The sequence below is a fragment of the Fringilla coelebs genome (genome assembly GCF_963513975.1).
Source record: "Fringilla coelebs genome assembly, chromosome: Z".
In the NCBI taxonomy this organism is placed as follows: Eukaryota; Metazoa; Chordata; class Aves; order Passeriformes; family Fringillidae; genus Fringilla; species Fringilla coelebs.
This window is the reverse complement of record NC_140031.1, coordinates 26199386-26219096: the sequence shown is the minus strand read 5'-3', so window position 1 is coordinate 26219096 and position 19711 is coordinate 26199386. Positions and strand designations below refer to the sequence as shown.

Genomic DNA, 19711 nt, shown 5'->3' with positions numbered 1-19711 from the left:
AGAAACTGGCTGCTGTTGAGACCATGGTGAAAACTGTGGTGGGGAGGAGCAGGACAGTAGCTACAGGACCATGGAGAAATACTTAGCTGGGGCCTAAGGGGTAGAAGATCCCTAGAGCGCAGCTGGTCCAGCCGGTCAAAGTGTCAAAAGTGGCATCTCACTCAGGGTGATACCAAAGGGACAGATAAATGAGAGGGCTTGGCTTTTGGTTCACCTCACAAATAATCTGGATCCTCTGCTGCAGGTCTTGGGTTTGATGTCCTTCATCTGGCCCCAAGAATCTGATTTGCTGCCTGCAAAGCATTTTGCAAAGAAATCCCCTTCTCTCAAGGGCAGAGGGGGATATGAGGAGAGACTGGGGAAAAGGCAGAGAAAGGTTGTATCTACTGGTTTAAGTTTATGCTTTGAACTGTGGTCAGAGGATTCCAACCCACATGCCTGGTGTAAAACAAAGAGGCAATCTATAATATTCATTAGCAGGCTACTCAGAGCTCACAGGAGGATTTTTTTTCTCCTACTGCTGTAATAGTTAAGTCCAAATAAATGGGAAGGGGGAGGGTAGTTGTGGGGGAAGTGAAGTCAACCCTGTGAGACAGCAGGGACACAGCAGCTGGCAGCTTGCTGGAGCTCAATTAGCATTAGCAGCCTGGTGTATCTACCAGCAGGCTGAGGGAGGGAGGGTGGAGGTGCCCACAGAAACAGGCTCCTCGTGCTGCCAAGAGGCCAACAATAACCAAGGAGAAATGTGTAAAACTGTAGTGTAGGGAAGATCCCAAGAGCTGATGCCTGCAGAGAAGCTCATACAGAAATTTGGATGCAGGAGTAATTGCAAAACCTTTGGAGCTACAGATCACGTTCACCACTGAAATAGTGGTCAGGGAAGGGACACTACATTCTCTTGTGTCTCAATCAGGAGTGACTATGACCTTCTTAAAATGACCAGTTTTAAGGAAAGTGTTCTTAAGAGAGTATTTGGCTTTCTACCCCTTCCTTACGGCTCCCTAACTTTTCCTAGTAATCAGAAAGTATTTAGAACAAAAAAGACAAAAAAAAAAATCAGGAGACTTTTCTCAAAAGTTTTCCAGGAAACTCCACTGACAGACAAGCCAAAAAATCATCCACTCACCTGGCTGGAGACAGCACTCTCTTATTGCTCCATGGGATAAGCTATGGGAGCTGCTGACAAGATGGGGTCAAGAACCTTTGTATCAGGTTTCCTAGACATGAAAGAGCCATCAGGCTCTGAGTGTGTTTGCTGGGAATTCTAAGAAAGGTGTCTGGTGTATTTAATGTAAACCTTCCTACACTTAAAACAAGTTTGCAGGTCTGCAGCATGTTCTTACTGGGTTTACAGTGGGTTTATGGTGTGAGTTTTATCACTGCAAAACTACACATATGCACAATAAAACTCGAAATGCTTATTTATACCTTGTGGTAAAGCACAGTGAGACAACAATGTTGCTGCCTTAAACTGCAATTACAGCAGGGCTGTTGCTCAAGTCTCCCTGTTTTAAAGCACCTTGCCCCACTGTGCACTTCAAAAAGTTGCTGGCTGCAGCTGACAAGATTCAGTAGAAATGTATAAAGCAAATGATGCAAATGATGCATCACAACCACAATCAATGCACTATGATTGCTCCTCCCTTGCCATTTTCTTGTGCTCTTGTGAATAGCTGCATTGTTTTACTTATCTGAAGAATGGGGCATGGGACTGTGAAGGGAATTAGGTCAAAAACCTCATGAAGCAGTGACCAGAATATAAAAGGAAAGTGCACTGCAGTATGAGGCTCCTTGGTGCGTGCTGAGGTGACTGCACATTTCTCTAGTGACTAGAAATGGAGCAAAGCAGCACCAGTAAATGCAGAAATTTCGAACATTCTTAGAGTAAAAGCACATCTGAATGCATGTTCAACTGATAACTCACTATGCTGAAACTCTTTGTAGTTTTAAAAATAGCCTAAAGTTAGGCTTCCTACCTTTCTACTCCATACACAGAAGCTTGAATTTTCCAAATGGGTTGGGAAAAAGAAAAAAACCCAATCAATATATGTTAATCCTCTTAGTGTCTGCGGTTCAGAGTAGCAAAGGCATTCTTTCCTGTGAGAAACCCCTACTGAAACAACTTGTGTTTGAAATTCTTCCCTTTTCTTCTGTTCTTTCCACCCTCTAGACCTTTCATCACAGACAAGCTACTCCTTATGCCTTTGTTTCTTTGTGTTGTCTCTATCCCATCTCTTGCCTGGCTGATGGTAGAAAGAAGCACAGCATATACAGGATGAAGATTTCTAAACCACATGTGCTTTACTTGAGGAAACAGAGAAAATGGGATGCTTAATTTGCATACAGCAGTCACACCTGCAGCATGATTGAAGTGAAATATTAACAATGGTAAGCACTTGGTTTCACTGACAGAGGAGTGCATACCACTGCATTCCTAGTTCCAGTACTAAGCAGAGGCTTTAGCTAGCTTCCTAGCTTCCATTTCCTGCTTAGCCTGTTCTCTCATCTCTCTTTCTCTCTCAATGAGAAGTACTTGTAGTTCTTCCCACTTCTTGAGGTTCTGCTCATATTTTGCAATGTCTTCCACTTCACATTCTGGCAGTTTCTCCTTGACAAGTTGGGTGGTCTGGGTTAACAGGCTTTCAGATTCAACCTTGCCAAGTGAATGCAGTTTGGAGTACAGTTCCTGTCAGAAAAAGAGATTTGGTAGGAGTGTCAAGGAGAAAGCCAGTCAATCACAAAACAATCAGACACAAAATACTTCTCTACAACCAACATATCACCGAATTATTATTATTAGGAGTAGGAGTAGCAGTAGCAGTAGTAGCATTGCTGCTGCTGAGTAGTAGTAGTAGTAGTAGTATTACTGCTGCTGCTGCCATATAGGCCAGGTTACTATCACAGAGAAATGTAGCAACTGCAGTAGTTGCTACCATTTCTTGAAATGCAAACCTCTAGAGTATTTGTTTTTATAGCAACAAAACTGAACCAATGAAATTTCATTTTCACTAATTATTCAAATTGTCTTCTTTTTCCAAGTTCAGTTATCTGGTATTAACAAAGACCAGCTGACCAGTCAAAGAAAATAAATATTACTTAAGACACCTTGGGTATGTGTCTTGCCTCAAAACCAACTGCATGATTTCACCCATACTGCCTGCATCAGCATCCCTCCCAACAGGTGCACATCACTTCAAATATTCTCCTTCTACAGCAGACTAAGTAACTCCCATAATTTTTCTTCCCAACTTACTGTGTCTGAGGACTACACTTACTCAGATTATACAACACGGTTAAAGCAAGTGATATTTTTTCAGGGATGTTCTACACTGAAACAGAGCAAAGCCTCAGAAAGGAACTCCAGTTTTCTTTCTTAAGCTTTACTTACATAGATTTCCTGCACCATAAAATGGTAATACACTTAAGATGATGAATCATCCAGTGATACTATTTCTGGCTTTCTCTGATCTTTAGCCTGATGGCTCCTTAACATTCTGGTTAATTGCCTTGAAAGTGCAGATACACAACCAAGGAGAAGATGATACAGCACTGGAATATTCTTTATGCCTTGTTCACTCATTAGGTGAAAACACATTTTCCCAACCCTTCTTTCAAATAAAACATTTTACCCAGCCCAGCACTTGCAAAAATGTTTAAAGTAAGTATGTGTTCTAATGAAAGGTACATCTGAATGTTCTTCATTTAGATGAAACTCATTTTGCATTGCAGTACAATGGAATTGTGTGGGGATTGTTCTCCTCCAAACAAAATGGCAGTTCTAGAGCCATGTGGATATCCATACTTCCAGTTATCACTGAAAGTTTATGCACTATGCAGCTGGTCCACAGTGTTCCTCTTACCCAGGTTCACTGGCCATAATCTCCAAATGCATAGTCCTTCAGCTCCTCCCTGGAGGCTCTGCCCTGTTCTTAGGCAGGAAACTATTATGTCCCCTCTGAGGCCTCTACATTTCTCTCTCCCTCAGGCAACACAACTGCAGGCTTGGTTGTTTTTTACCTTGGAGGTCTGTACTTGGCAGACAGCAGATTAAAGACTCTTTAAAATGCTAGACAGGCAGGTCTGAGTGGTTTGCATATTTGGTTCTGTCTCTTTTTTGATTTTATAATAAAGAATGAAGACAAAGCCAACGTCATCAAAGCTAATGGACTAAAACCAAACTCAGTAAAGTATTTAGGTGTATTAGTCTCAGTAGGTACACAAGGCATCAGTGAGAAATCTGAAGAGACTGTACAGCTCAGGTTAGGGGAAGAAACTTGACAACTATAGATTCATAGATTAGAACTAGTTTAGAATATGTAACTAATTTAATCATTCGCATTCTTCCTATTAAACTCTGCCAAGGATGTGCTGAAAAGGGGCTGAACTTAAACACAGGGAATTGAAATACAGAAAGGCAATAAACTGTAAACTATCAGGTCTTGTCTTCTAAGCCATCAGCAGTATCACTCGTATCCCGGAACACTTCCTGCTCTTCTCTTATACATTAGTAATACTGATTTAGGAAAGCAGGTTGTATGTCCCACAGGTACCAAAAGAACACATTCTTAAATGGTTAAATCATTATTTTTATAAGCAGTCTCCACAGCTCTGCATGCAGACAATTTAGGGAAGAAGGTGCATTGCTTTTGGAGAAGGTGTTCCCAGCATTTATGTAATAAAATGTTTGCCACCTACTGATCATTGGCACAGATGGAAAGAATTGCCTGAAGAACACTATAGTGCACAGTAAGCCTCAGCATATAGGATCTGAAAACAGGTAATTACAACACAAATGAGTGTCAGAGTCTAGATTACAGCTCTAACAGCTATTTCTGAGAAGTGCCAAATGCCCTCAGGTCTTCTTTTTTTTAGTGGAAGCAAAGACAAGTATCCATATCTGTTAGACTTCCATGCTTTTTTCAGGAGCTTTACAAATGGTTCTGAAGGCTGGTACAAGACACAGAGGCCATTCCATGGAGTACCACAGAGGAGCATGTGTATGTTTGGAGCAAAGCCATATGCTTTTGCCTGCATTCTGAGGTGTATGATCTGTGAAGCTGAATTGGGAATGCATAAGGCAGAAGCAATTGGATTTGAGGTCAAGGAGAAAGACTGGGATATCCTGGCTAATTAATGCAAGGCTGGACAAAGTGCAACTGAATTTTTTTCAGCACCAGAAGTGCAAACCTTCTGCTGGGGTTACACAGAAGGGGCAGATGATCTAAGCTGGGACAGCAGCTGGGAATGCACACACCAGCAGGCTGACTCAGAGCTGCCACCTTCCCTCACACTTGTAGGATTTGTAGTGCACTGTGAACTACATCTGTAAGTGTCCCAGGGCACAACTGGGAAGAGCCGCTATGCCTGGCCTAATGGATTTGAGAGAAGAATCTAGGAACTCCTTCAGGCTTAGCTGAAATGGCATTCATGAGTTCCTTTTTTCATTCACACAACCAGAGATTTTGGCTTATTACTGTTGGATGCCTTGATGTCACATGGTTATGTCTTTCTAATATTCAGACTTTCCTGGTCAGATTTTAAACACTGGGGCTAGTTTTTTGGCCAAAGGTCACTCACTACCATACCAGAGAGTGCCTGAATAGGAATTAATTACGGAATTTGTGGAAAGGTTGAGCTGAGAGGTAAACTAGGTTCTTGGCACTAGTCCCCATTTTGATATCTAGATCTCATTTTGAGCACTCTGCATTATTTTCTTCAAGGCTAGACAATGGATAGACAATATGAGACACATAAAAAACTTCTCACTCCCTCCTTCAAAGGACATTTGTGTTTACCTAGTTCACTGAAATTCATCCAGGCATTAATTACCATATGTTGAATACCCACTAATTCCCAAACACTTCAATTAAGGAGTTTTAACTGCCTACAACACAAGTTTAGTACCTAAAGATAAGTGGCAAAGTTACGTAAGTAAAAATTAAAGCGAGGAAAAGTGTATGTGTGTGAGCTGAAACCATAGGATACCAGTCTTTTACTTTTGAAATTTCTTTAGAACAGTCTGTATCCAGCACAACTGTCCAAGGTCACAGCCATCCAGTGGAAATAATGGAAACTGATGGGTTATGGAAAGAGAACTGCTCATGGAACTGTAAGCCAGGTAAGTTTCAACCTGAAGTACTTGATTTTTACCACAGCACAAATCAGAGTTGATAAAGTAAAATTAGCTCATTTAGCTAATTTTGAGATGATCAAATAAAATCAGATGATCAAATTAAATACACTTATTATATAGATGTGCCCTAATAAACAGCCTTCTGTGTTATCATCAGCATGATGATAACAATCTAAAGACAAAAGGAAGGTCATATGAACCTGATTTAATTCTCCAGTCTGAAAGTACAAGATACAACCTTCCACCCACAAGCATAATTACAATATACACAAATGGACAATAAATTCAGGGTAGTCTCACACCCATTACAATTTACTTTAATGAGCAAGAGGCCACACAGATAATGGGTATCTAAAGACATACCCCTTTTGCAAACAGGACTGGAGTTATCATTTTCATGTATGAAAAGTGAAGATAAAATTTGAGCAGACAAACAAAAGACAAGTAGCCTTGAGCATTTATGTCTTTGTAGGCTGCTGCTTGCTGTTTGGAGAAGTGAAAATATAAGGTGACATTAGTTTCAAAAATGCTAAACTCCTAATGTACTGAAAGGGTGTCAGTCTAGCAGCCATAGTAAGTCAGCATCTGTATTTTCTAGTATACATCACAGAGATCTACCACAGCTTAGAATATTTAGAGAAATTAAACTGTCTTACCTTGAATCGGCTGTAGTACTCAGGTACTTTGGACTGCTCTGTTTCTTCTGACTCTGCACACTGCGACTTCTGCTCTAATTTCTTGGCTTCTTCAGCACATTCTGGATCAGGTTTGGCTTCAAGGGCAGACTTCAAAATGGTCTCCAAGGCATCAGTCTGAACAATCACATTTGTCATGGTTAGAATCAATTGTTTGGGAATACAATCTAAGTAACACAACCGTCATGCATTCAAACAACTTAATGAATTACCTTGTATTTTGAGATGACCTCTGTAAACAGAAAACCAAATTCTAAAAGGAAATGAGACAATCTCGGAAGAATTTTGTACTGTATTTGGGATCTTGGAGTGTGTGGCTCTCCAAGATCCCAAGCACAGTCAATGCATTGCTTTTTGGGTTCTACTACTGGTATGTACAGAGATGCAGCATTAGTAAAGAATCAGCAAGAACCCTCTTTTACAAGTTCTTAGATACTTCCTGAACAAAGTAAGAAGTACCTCTATACAGATGGCATTTCTAGGTATTAATAGCACTTACTATTTTTAGAGTATCAGCATGCAGATGGAGAGAATCTTCTGCGGACTTACAGTACCAGAGACATACAGCCCTGTTTCAATACCAGGATGTTCATCTACAACCCAGAGCAAGACGAGGAATTTCTGAATTCCTCAGAATTCAAGAAAAAAAATCACAAGTGTATTAAGCTGAGTTCTTCAGACTTGAAGTAAGAAAGATACCTCCAAAACCACACACCTGAAGAAGTAACGCAAAATCGGTGCAAGTTGCAGATATGACCTGTTTTGGACTGTCCGATATTGTACTGAAAAGCTTCAGGAAACAGAGCAATAGGTAGGAGTACCTGCTGAGCAGTGCCCCAGACTCCAGCTTGTCAGGGGAGACTGCAAGTTTAGTAGTGACATGAGCAAAAGGGAAGCTCCCATCATGAGGGAAACCTTCAGGAAAAAGTACCGAGGAGAGACCTCAGTGATGTTTTTATGCTCCAGCCCATGGTAGTGATGTACTAAGTTACTCCTAAGCTGTCTGATTCCAGGATCAGCCTGAGTCTCCACAGCACTCCTAAGCCCCAAGTCCCTCAGGTAGTGCTGACCTCATAAATGGACTGAATCTAGACATCCTCCCTGACTGAGGGCAGTACAAACCTTCTAGAAATCACTCTGTCAGCTTTTTGGACCAGTACCACTCAGGACATTATCTGAGGGCACAGAATACATACAATTAGCTGTAAGAGCAAGCAGATGCAACAGCTCATCCTCACTGCTAAGAAATATGTCTCTCAGTGGTTTCAAAAACTTGAGAAACAAAGGTGTCTTCCCATCCCTGCAGACACGTGTTTCCTATGACACAGACGCAGGTGTCTCTAAAAGGAGGGCAAGGCTTAGAAAACTTACTTAAATGGTCTGTGGCAGTAGCACACACTTATTGCCAAGGACACGCCAGTAGACATTATCACTGGCTCGTCAACTTAAGCACTGATTCTGTTCTAAACATTACCTCTCCTGTCTTGTAAAGGCCTCTGAAGTTTGCAGGGCATCTTTTCATTAACAAGGCACAGAATTCACAGGTTTTACTGAAGTTTATTTTATATGAAATTCCCCTTGTTCAGTGGGTTATAGCCTTTATACTTACAGCCTCTTTACAGATTTTCATGTCCCCTGATAATGAAGCCACATTCTCCATCACTTGCAAGGCTCTATTCAAATATCCAGGTGTCCACATCAGTGGCATTAGATTGTATACAGCTCTTAATCCTTTTGTCAATTCCACCTTCCCTGTAATAAAAACACAGTTTATTGTTAGTGCTTCAATATCTGAATCTTAATGGAACCTGTATAGGCTGGCTCTGGTTTCTAGCAATAACAGCAAGTGTCTTAGCTTCAGGGGTAAAAACAACACACTTCTACAAAGTTGCTCTGATAGAATTTCCATTGCTCTAATTTTATTAATGTGCTTTTTTTTTTGCTCAACTTCATATAATTATGTGCATGTTTCTGGTACCTCCTCATTCCCCCTCACCCAGAAATTCTGCCCAGATGGAAATCAGAGTAAGTGGCCAGGTTTTCTGGTTGTCAGGCTTTGTAACAGCAGCTTGTAGAAGGATGCCTGAAGATCTCAGACAAATGTCTCCTTAGCTTTCAGCTGACTGTGGAGCATGTGTGCACTAAATCTGATTCCCCAGATTTACCTCTGTGGCCTCTAGGGTTTACTCACCCATAACAGCACGTTATGGCTAAGTGCTCAGCTTACTACCCCTGTTTCTGCTGAGGCTTCCTAAGAGGAAATAAGGGACACCTGCTAAAAAGGAAATTCTGGTTCTTGACCTAAGACACTCTGTGCAACAAGATGTTCATTGATTTTAGCAGGACCCGTGATGTACTGCACCACTTGCAATGTGGCTTTTCTTCTGACAGTAATTACTTGAGATCATGAAACTCCTGCATAATAGAGGAAACACACATCACATTGTAGTAGATGCAATTTACAACGATTGTCACTCCTGGGCTTTGATTTTGTTGTTGTCAGCAAAACGGATAATACCTCTTCCAGTGTAGCTTACAGGAGTTGTGTCCAAACTCTCAACCCAATTTGCACTCTGGCTATAATAACACAAAACTATGAGAGACACCCTCTTTACATGGAAGAGAACAGTTTAGGAAAAGAGAAGTAATAAGTGCACAGACAAAGCCCATGGACCATGGCCAAATTAAAATAGCTGAGGCGCTTGCGGCCACTCTCTGCCTGTAGACATCTTTTACTCTCTCAGAGGTCAGTTCCATTAGTGTTGGCAAGACTTTGGAATATGTGACATAGCAGCAAATAGCTTTTGATCCACTGAATGTCAATGTCATGGACCAAGCACTATTGCTCTCAGACAAGAGTGAAGCACATTTTTGAAATGCAGCTACTATTCACCAATCTATATAACATTTAAAACTCTCCAAAGTGAATTCCAACAGCCAAGTCCCATTTATAACAGTATCTCCACAGGATCACAAACTACAGTGCTATGAAAAATCCTGCTTTCAAATTAGTTTTCACGTTTATCCCTCTTTTTGACTGAAAATTAGCTTTTTGTTTTACAGCCATGATGAATACAAATCAACATCCTAACTCTGCCACCACACATCATATTTTGAGGTGACATTTGAAGAACGAATTCATTTTTATTACCCTCAATAATGCAGTAATGAAACAAAAATTTACAATAAATTGTTGACTACTTACTTTCTAGTAAATAATCATTTCGCTATAGAAGAACAAAATCTATCTGTACTATATTCCACTAAAGAGTCAGAGAAAATTCAAAAATTGTTTGCCCATTTCCCTTCCTTTCAATTCTGAATATACTCTGATTTAACTTCTCTTTAATACTACATGGCAAGTTATTAACAGCAAAGACTTCTTAACAGATACAGGATAAAGACTCTGCTACCTGCTGTTCACAACCCCAACATTCACTTCACATGCACTAGTAGAAGTTCTAAACATAGTGTTTTCCAGGGTGTGCTCTCCCATCTCATAAGATTTAAAGATTATTTTAAGACACTTATTAACCAGAAAAAGAGTCTGTTGTTCATAACCTTATAATACGTGTCATAGAAATCTTTAGGGTATTTTTTTTAATTTGTTGGTCAACCAACAAACCAATCCCACTGCTATTTAAGAATATCTTCTCTCTATCAGCATCTAACCCAAAGATACAGTTGAGCCCTAAAATTGGTTCTGAAGCTGTCTGATGAATCAAATTCAAATCAGTTCTACCCTCCAGGCCTACAAAACAGGTTCACTCATAACTCTGAAATTGTCCTTCCACTAGTTCTTTTTTTCCTTTGCCTTCTCCTTGATTACATTTTAATAAAACAAAGATGCCAATTTAATTCAGCCACTGAAGACAAGAGGGGAAAGCTGACAATGAGGGAGGTAAAACTTACCAAGGAATGCATAGCCATAGAGCTGGGAACTATAACCCACGGTGTTACTTTGCTTTAGACCTGTAAGCAATAGTGAAGCTCCAATATTTCTCTCTTCTTCCCACTGCAAATAATTTATCAACTAAGTAAGTGCTCCTTTAACAAACACAAATATAAAATGACAGCAAAGACAGCATGCATGCCTTTCATCACATCTTAGCAATAAAGTAAAGAACCATTAAATATGCCCAGTGTTCAGTTACAGTATATCTGTCCTGAGAAACAGTACCAATCGTACTGAGGAACAACTCTCTTTGCAGAAGACTAAAATGTGAGTGGTTGAAATTTTGCAAGGAAGTTCTTCTTACTATGTCTATCCCTAGGTCTAAAACCAAACACAGAAAACTGGTTCTGAGCATTATGAGGTGTAGAATGGTACTTTGAATGGTGTATACAAATAAAAATACATTTTTATTGCTGTCTTCGGATGGGATTACTTCAAAATGCATATTAAATAAGTCACAGCTATATAAATAAGCTTCCCTTGAACATGTCTTATGTTCACACCATCTTTGCTTGCACATTCAGTTTTCATGAAACACTACACATACCAACAAATGCTCATCTCCGCAGTATGGATATACAAACATGGACAAACACAAAAATGAGATTTTCATCCCTTTGTTTTTCACATACAAGTGACTAAGCATACTTTATTTCTAGGCAATGAAGAAAATATCCAAAACAGTAAATGTGCTTTTCTCTTCTTTGGTGAAAACTCAAATTACAACCCAGCTGGGTAAAACCTGAAGGCACCTCTAAAATGCATTTTGGAAGATGCTTCATGTAACACAGATGGAGGCTTCAAGCATTTGCTATATAGATGACAACATGCTATTGAAGGCTTGAGCCAAACTTCATTAAAAATAGCTTCCTACAGAAATCATGGCAGACCTGACTGAGCCCCTTTACTGAATGAGCCCCTTCTGCAAAGGTAGAATAATGCCACTTCCAAGACCCTGAGCTGTCATTCTGGCCTTAACCAAGCAAGCTGTAAATAATAAATCCATAATCCTTGGAGACAAGAGAAATGTAACAAAATTAGTTTTAAAAAACAGATATGTAATAAGAAGCAATACGCCCAAAGCCTATTGGGATACGAAAAAAATGTAGTAAAAATGCTTTATAAGTCTGCAACATCACCATTATCAAGTTCTAATGGTGAGCAGTAATCGGCTTAGGGGGGTCCTATACAATAGGTGACATTTTTTTTGGTGGTAATTGATAGAGTCTGCTTTGAAGTGAAGCATCAATTCACATCCTTCAAATGGGCATACATTACAACTGAAACTCCCTACACACCCTCCCTTTCAGAGAAAGGAGCAAAAGGGGTGACAAGTGATTTGATGGTTTTCATACTTGTTTTTTTTCTTTTTTCCTTTCTTTCTTTCTTTCTTCTGCAGTTGCAAAAATAAGGAGAAAATGGAGCATTTTTTCCCCAGGTAAACTTAGGGGACATAAAATATGTTCATGATTGAATGTCTAATGACTGCACCACAACACTTGAAAGCAGAGGCTCTGTGTATCATTCTGAGTGTGATCAGCTTACCGTACGTTTAGACTTGGTTGCCAGGTACTGGTATAAAACATAGAGAGAAAGAAGCTGTGTTGATAATTCATCAAAACTTTCTTGGAGCATGATCTCTGTTACTACTGACATAGCATCTATGGAGGAAAACAATACTTAATCAGCATAGCTTCCTTTTGCACCCACTCATGTTCAATGATGCTGTATTGCTGTGGTATACTTTGAAATAATTGAAGAGGAAGTTAAACACCTCTTGCAACTAGAATACACCAACAGAATTAGTCTTACTCCTTTGGGTTGCTCAAACACACTGCAAGAAGGAAGAATGGGTTGAATAGCATGAAACTACAGCCAAGGAGCTCTTAAAATCATCTTAGCTCTATGCACTTCAGTTGGCTCTTCTTTCCTTAGCTCTTCAATCATTAAAAAAAATTTTAAAATATTTCTTTATTCTTGTGTTTTGACTACAAACAAGAGAAGACTGGCTTAACTTCATTAGCCTTAGGGTGACAGGAGAGTACAAAGGATAAGAAATGTTATCACAGATCACCCACAGTGGTCTATTCAGCAAACAATGCTCTAGAGGAGCTCCACATGGAATTCCAGTGACACTCTGGATGAAGAAGGACAGTTTGGAAAAAAGCCTTCAGTTTCACACAGAACAGAAATATGGATAAAATAAGGGGGAATTCAAAGATAGAGGGGGTATGTCTCAAAAAAACCACATGTATTAATTTGTTGTTTAGCAAAATCTTTCCGTTCCTTTCCACTACCTGTTTTGTAAGAGCTTTATGTAAAGGAAAGCTTACCGCAAGTTTACAGTACTAGAAAACCTGAAGTTAAATTAAAATCAGTCATCAAAATTAGTATCTGTCATCAAACATGAGAGGACTCATCCAAACACTTAAACAGTCAATAATGAAAGGTAGCCCCAATACGGCAATTCAGCATAGCTTGCTGCCTCCAGTAACAGACAGAACGCCTTCACAAATAATTCATATATGTAGCTTTTTGAAGAGCTAAATGTATGGAAGATGAATACCAACCCACATTTTGATTCTGGTAACACTCTAATTAATTGTCACTAACGAGTCCTATCATATCATTACCACATATGTCAGAATTGTAACTGAAGAAGATGGTTTACACTTGCAATAGGATTAATAACAGTAGAAACTGTGAACCTCACAAGTTTCAAAACTATAAAATTAATAAAATCCCAAAAAACGAGAGAAAAAACATGCAGAAAATACTTCAAGAGAAGGTGAAGTTGTGTTTTATAATGAATTCAGAAAAAATATGACTACAAGTTTTAGTTTAAAGAAAAGCTCTGTAAGTATAAGAGCATACAATGAAGGATGCAGTATTGGTATGTTTTTTCTTACCTTCATATTTCTTCTGCTTTATAAAGCAATCCAACAAAATATTGAATGTAAAATTATCTGGAAAAATTCCATACTGAACCTGAAGAAAAGAAGGGGAAAAAGTTGTGTGCAAATGCGCTGCAGATACTAGAAAGAGCAGAATCACGACACTCCACACTGATGCAATATACATAAACAATACAAGATATTAGCATGGCTCCTGTGAGGTAGGCTCTCCAACTTCTGATGCACTGGATTTGTTTCAGTATTTTATCTGAGCCTTTCGGACAAGGAATAGCACTGCCACATTACTATGCCCCCCCTGCAACTAACATGTTTTGGACACCAACACTATTTAAAACCAAAGAGCTTTTTGAGAAAAGAGAGGATTTAACTATTGCTGAAATTCAAGTGCAACAGTAATTTGTTATTTGACAAAGAAACCTGAACTTAAAACCACAGTCTACAGGCCCTGGCTGCAACAGCAACTCCTGTCAAGCCACACCTGAATCAAGAGCTGATCAAATATATTTGTATCTCTTCCTTGGTAAAACTTACCTTGTTTTGTATTGTGTATAAAGCTTTATCTTGAGCGTCATATTTTAAGCACTGTCTGATCCAGCTATGAATGGTCCAGTCTCTCAAGTACCAGGAATTTGGGCTATGCCGAAACCTAAAGATGACAAAAAGTTCTGGTGACAATATGACTCTGCTATCACAGAAACAAATTCTGTAATCAACACAACTATGAATTTCAAAACCTCACGATTCATGACCTCACATATAAATTTCTCCATGTTTGACTTGGCAGTCAATCACCACTCTCTAAAGAGCTCCAGATAGCCCTTTCAAGTAAGAGAAACAAAACTTTGACATATTAATAGTATGTACAAAGGGGAATCTGACCTTCTCACAAATGCATAATATTTAAACTTCTCACTTTCCAGAAAGCCTACTGCTTTTTTCTTGAAAAAAAAAAAGAATACCAAAAAATAACAGTTTGGTAGATTTATGAAGGCCAACTGAGACTGGTATAAATACTGTAGTTTTTTTGACCATGTCCTTGTGATTGTGGAAGATTGTATTACATAACATTTTGATGTATAATATTGCTGGGCTTGTGAAAGAGCTACAACTGATGACATCAGTAAGTATCAGAATTACATCAAAACATAACTGCATCTGAATCTTTGGAGTTTGTGTAATCTGGTGTCTCTCACCCTCTCTAAATCATGCCTCACTTCACCAGTTAAGAATTTATTATGCCTCAGCACAGGTCATCCCTGGGCTGCTGCACGCTCCATTTGCCTTAGAAATGCTTCATCAGTGAGGCATACCTCATGCATGGGGAAACTCTGCTGGAAAGCCTTTCCCTGCCCCTCTGCACCATCCCAAGACACCTCATGCCATGACTTCAGCAGTCTTTCCAAGGCAACCACTCCAGTGCTCAACCAATTTGTAAAATTAAATACTTTTTAATTTAATTTTATCCTAATTCAGACACCAGCACTTTGCTCCATATTTGAACAAATGGTGACAAAAAGCACATGGAACTTTAGCTTTGGCAAACATTCAAGCATCAGTTAAAAGTTCAGTGGCAGGAGCTGCTGCCTTGGTCCTAAGCTGAATTTCATACCACATGTGAAGAGATGCATGCAGTCTTTCTCAATTCAAATGAAAACTGATCTCAGTTCCCAGCACAGAACTGACTGCCACTTTCTGTAAAGAACACCAATGACTGAGCTGAGCTCATGTGCAGATGCTTGCAGCCCCAAGCCAAGATGCAGCACCATTTAGAGGCAGGGTAGACTCTTCCATCTGAGTGAGCATGCTTTCCAGAACGTTTACCAGATTAATGTGGCCACCAACCCTCTTTCCCCCTCAGTAAATCTCTTGTCTATCACTGAGGGCTAAACAGATGACCAAGGCTGGAAAAGTACTGCGCCTAGAGAGCCTTCAGAACAATGACAGCTATGCCAAAAGTGGAGCTAAACAACTACAGAATATAAATGTAAGTATTTGTAGGTGGCATAGAAATCTCCCCATTAAATAAAAATTTAGTAGCAAAAGAAAAGCATGTTTTGAATATTAAATTACAAACATCCATTCTGGCACTATAATTACTTTCAATTTTCTTCTCTCTGGAGTTCAAATACTGAGAGTAGCAAGAATATATATTTGCTTTCACTAAAGTCCTGTGTCACGGACAAATGCTTTCAGGAAGTATCAATTACAGGAATTTGGATTTAATCATATTTTGATGAAAAAATTATCAAATGCTACAGACTCTTTCACCAGCCATTTAAGAAGGGTCAAGCTGGGATACCAGCACCCAGCAAAAATGCTGCTAACATATTTTAAAGTTTCGTTAAATGGTTAATATTGTTTCACAAGTGGAAAACAACAGACCTGTCTTTCAAAAAGCATGACACTGATTCCCTCAAATACTTTGGCTTTCTCTTGGTACAGTCTTTGCCAATGAAAAGCAAGTATTCAAAAAACAACAAAAAAACCCAACCAGCTGTTTTTAATGCATTTGAATATCCAACTTTTTTCACAGCTCTGTTTATTCTCTTGAGTACACCACAGCGAGAGAGAGCACTCCAATACTCCCTGTACCTTGGGATGCTAAAGCTTACTGTAATGGAAGCTTCAAGGTTTCAAAGTAAAATTGGATTTGGACAGCAAAAGGCCTAACAGGGATACAATACGGCCTAGAAACAGAATGCAGCTGATCCAATCAACACTCACTGCTGGAATCAATATGCACAAAATCCAGAAACATGTCATAAAACCTTGTAAAAATCTGCACATCAGCTTTTATAGGGCTGGGACTGATTTTTGCACGTGTGTGCATGTGTGTGTGTACGACAACCACAGGATCTTTCAGATATAATTACTGCATGTATGTTACTATTAAGATCTTTATGCTCAGATCAGGTCTTGCCTGCTCTAGGTGCTATGCAAATGAAAAGCAAAGAGCTTCTCAACAGAGTAATTTTCTAGCTAATTCTAACAATTAATTACAAGTCAGTTGCATGGAATGAAGAGAGGAGACTGGTGCATGAAGGCAATATATATGCATGTACAAGATCCCTCAACACTAGACACATCCATTAATCCATGATGTGGTAGGAGAATTGGAAGTGAAAAGGAAACAACTGCACTGCAAACTTTAATTGTTCCTGATCCATATAATGCTGAGATAAGCTCTGTCTCTATTGTACTAGCTGAGAAGAGAAACCAACAGAGTATCTATTTTTTACAGTTAACCTAGACAAATCAACCAAATGTTATGGCAGGCACTTGTATTTGAAATGGAATCAGGAAAAAGAGGAGGTTGCTCATCATTTTGACAAGCATTAACATCCTCCTCCTTCTCTTTGTCCACCAAACAGGATATAATTAAGCAAGGCAATATGTTCAGGGACAGATGAAAAGACAGAAGGAAGTTAAAACTACAAAAAAAAAAAGAGGATTCAGAATGAATTAAATAAAGGAAGTCTCTAGCAACTGCTGTGTGTTTAATGGAGAGACCAGAAGGTTATCTTGCAGATGCCTGGTGCTGAAACTCATTTTTCTGAGAACTAAGAAAAACCTGAGAAGCCAAAGATTCTTACAATGTGTTCTGAAAAGACAAGAAGGAACTCTTAGAGAAGCTCTCTCTCTGTTTTAATGTTATTTAATGTAATTTTAATGCTAATGGCTAAAGAATCAATATGGTCATCCTTCCAGTCATTGAACTGAGAACATCTGACTCCATGGGGAATAAAACCAGAAATATTTGTAATACAGGGAGAGCCTGAAATATCAAGGGCATTGTGAATCTAACAGCACACAATTCAATGCTCTAGAGAATTATTTTTATTTTTAAAAGCTTTTCATATTATGCAGTCCAGAAACTTGATTTTCATTAACAGTTGCTTAGTACTTGCAAAATGATTATAACTTGGAAGAGAGAGAAAAAGTGTACAGCCTCAGTAAAAGGCAACCAGAACATTTTCAGCCACGCAAGTACATTCTCTTGCTCACAAATAGGCCAGCACACTGGGCTACATTGTCAGTTTACTAAGTTACTGCATAAAGCCCTGCTGCTCATTATTTTCAACAGTGCTGGGGTACTCATGCTGTGTGAAAGAAACTAAACAATAAAAAAGTTTAACAGATGCTGAGAGTGCTTCATGGGGTGCTGTACTACTACAGCAAGCATGACTTTTTTATATTGGTGCACTCACACACTGCAGAAAAGCTGAATGCCTGCCCTACTAATTTATTTCAGTCTTGCAATTTTGTTTGTGCCATGAAGTGGTGATGCACTCTAGTTGCTTTCACACACCCTGTCTTCTCAAGGGAAGTAATGCAGCAAACCTGAAAGCAAACAACCACACCCCTTGCTGGCCTGCATTCTTTTTCCTAGGCTGATAGAGGGCACTTCATTGCTTTGGGGACAGTCAAAAATGAGGAAGATGGTGAAGGAAAATTTGCTGCATTACAGAGGAGAAAATGCTGTAGAAGTGACATAACATGAGAAAGAGCTCTGCTCTGCCCTTCCGGGTAGTATAGAGGGAAAACCAGCTCAGCATATCGGTTCCCATTCTTTGTTGATCACAAGTTCCATTTGACTCTGTGGCTTTCTTAAGGGCAGTCCAATTCCTGGTACTCCCAGAAGCTATCCTGGTGCAAGACACTGTTTTTTCTCTTTCCCATTCTCTGCCAATCTGTGAAACAGAAGGAAGATACCCTTCCTTTCTCCATCTTTACCTGACCTAATGAGAAAGCATCTTGCAATGATCCACACATCCTACACATCCTATCTCTCTTCTTTCAAAACTAGAGAGAAACATGGGTCTTCATATATTTTCAAAGGAAGGGAGAGTCACAGATTACTTCTCATCCACTTAAAATTCTACAAAGTCCTAACACAAAATGTAAAGAGACTTAAAATGAATAAATATAATAGGAAATATCTCTGCAAACCAGGAAGAAGCTATCTCAATGGAATAAATCCAAAGCAACTCTACATTTTACACAAGTCATACAGGGCTGAGAAGCATATTAACAATGCCATGTTTTTTTCTTCCCAGGCATATTTTTTCAGGTACAGTGCATAATGATCAAATGGATTCCAGGCAGGCTTAGATTGGAAACTGGAAGACTGTCACCCAAAACTCTCCCTTTGTTTGTCATTTCAAGCCACAAGCCTTGGGGAAAACTATCTACATTTTAAATGGACCCAGAAGAGTTGCTCATACGTCAGCATCAAAGAAAACAATCTTGGAAAAGCAATCATTATTGACAGAAATTTTCTTTAAAAAATGAACAGAACTCTATTTTTCCATCTCTTCTTTGACTGCCATTTTAGCCTTCACCTTTTTCGTATAAATCTTGTTAAAATTTCATGTGTAAACCTACCAGTCTAAAAAAACCACATTACTAATACATTACTATCTACACTCAAAAACAGAGGGAACACATTGCTTTTGTATTGAAATAAAAAACTCAAGTAGTATGTGTTCTATAAGAAATCAATTATCAAAAGCAGTAATAGGACAGGTTAAAAAATTAGACATGACAACTGTAACAGAGCATAGTCTAAGGCTGAGGCAGAATCCTATGCAAGCAGAAAACTGGTCTGCAGACTCCTTGGAAAAAACCCTACGTTCAGCCCCTATTCTATTTTAAATTTTATTGACTTTCCCCTGTCTTTTATTTTGAACTAATTTAACTTGATTACTTTGATGCTAAAATTAATTATTCTAAATTAAGCCCTCTCCATCTCCATATGAATTCATATTTCATGCACAACACTTTTTGTTCAAGATTTGCACAGAGCTCTTACACCAATAATGCATGTCTGATGGCCCCAAAGCACACCTAAATGATCAGATATGGAGAAACTACAATACAGAACCACAGTCAAACATCAAGGCTGAGCAGGAGACTTTAAGGATATTTTAAGTATCATGTCTTGTTTCATGTTATACCACATTAACTTTTTACTTCTGTTCATTTCAACATTTTTCTTAATCCACCTTTTTCT

General features: G+C 39.0%; 1 protein-coding gene across 1 annotated transcript in view; it reads right to left on the bottom strand.

Annotated features, from left to right (window-relative positions):
• Nucleotides 1-2278: 2278 nt before the first annotated feature.
• The window catches only part of MRPS27 (mitochondrial ribosomal protein S27), a 42655-nt gene continuing 25222 nt past the window's right edge, over nt 2279-19711 (bottom strand). The window contains exons 5-11 of the mRNA XM_084224830.1: nt 14230-14344; nt 13693-13771; nt 12329-12444; nt 10741-10843; nt 8438-8580; nt 6790-6945; nt 2279-2686 (exon numbers count right to left, since the gene is read on the bottom strand). Of these exons, the coding sequence (XP_084080956.1) occupies nt 2447-2686; nt 6790-6945; nt 8438-8580; nt 10741-10843; nt 12329-12444; nt 13693-13771; nt 14230-14344 (952 nt within the window). The 3' untranslated portion in view covers nt 2279-2446. The remainder of the gene's footprint in view (nt 2687-6789; nt 6946-8437; nt 8581-10740; nt 10844-12328; nt 12445-13692; nt 13772-14229; nt 14345-19711) is intronic.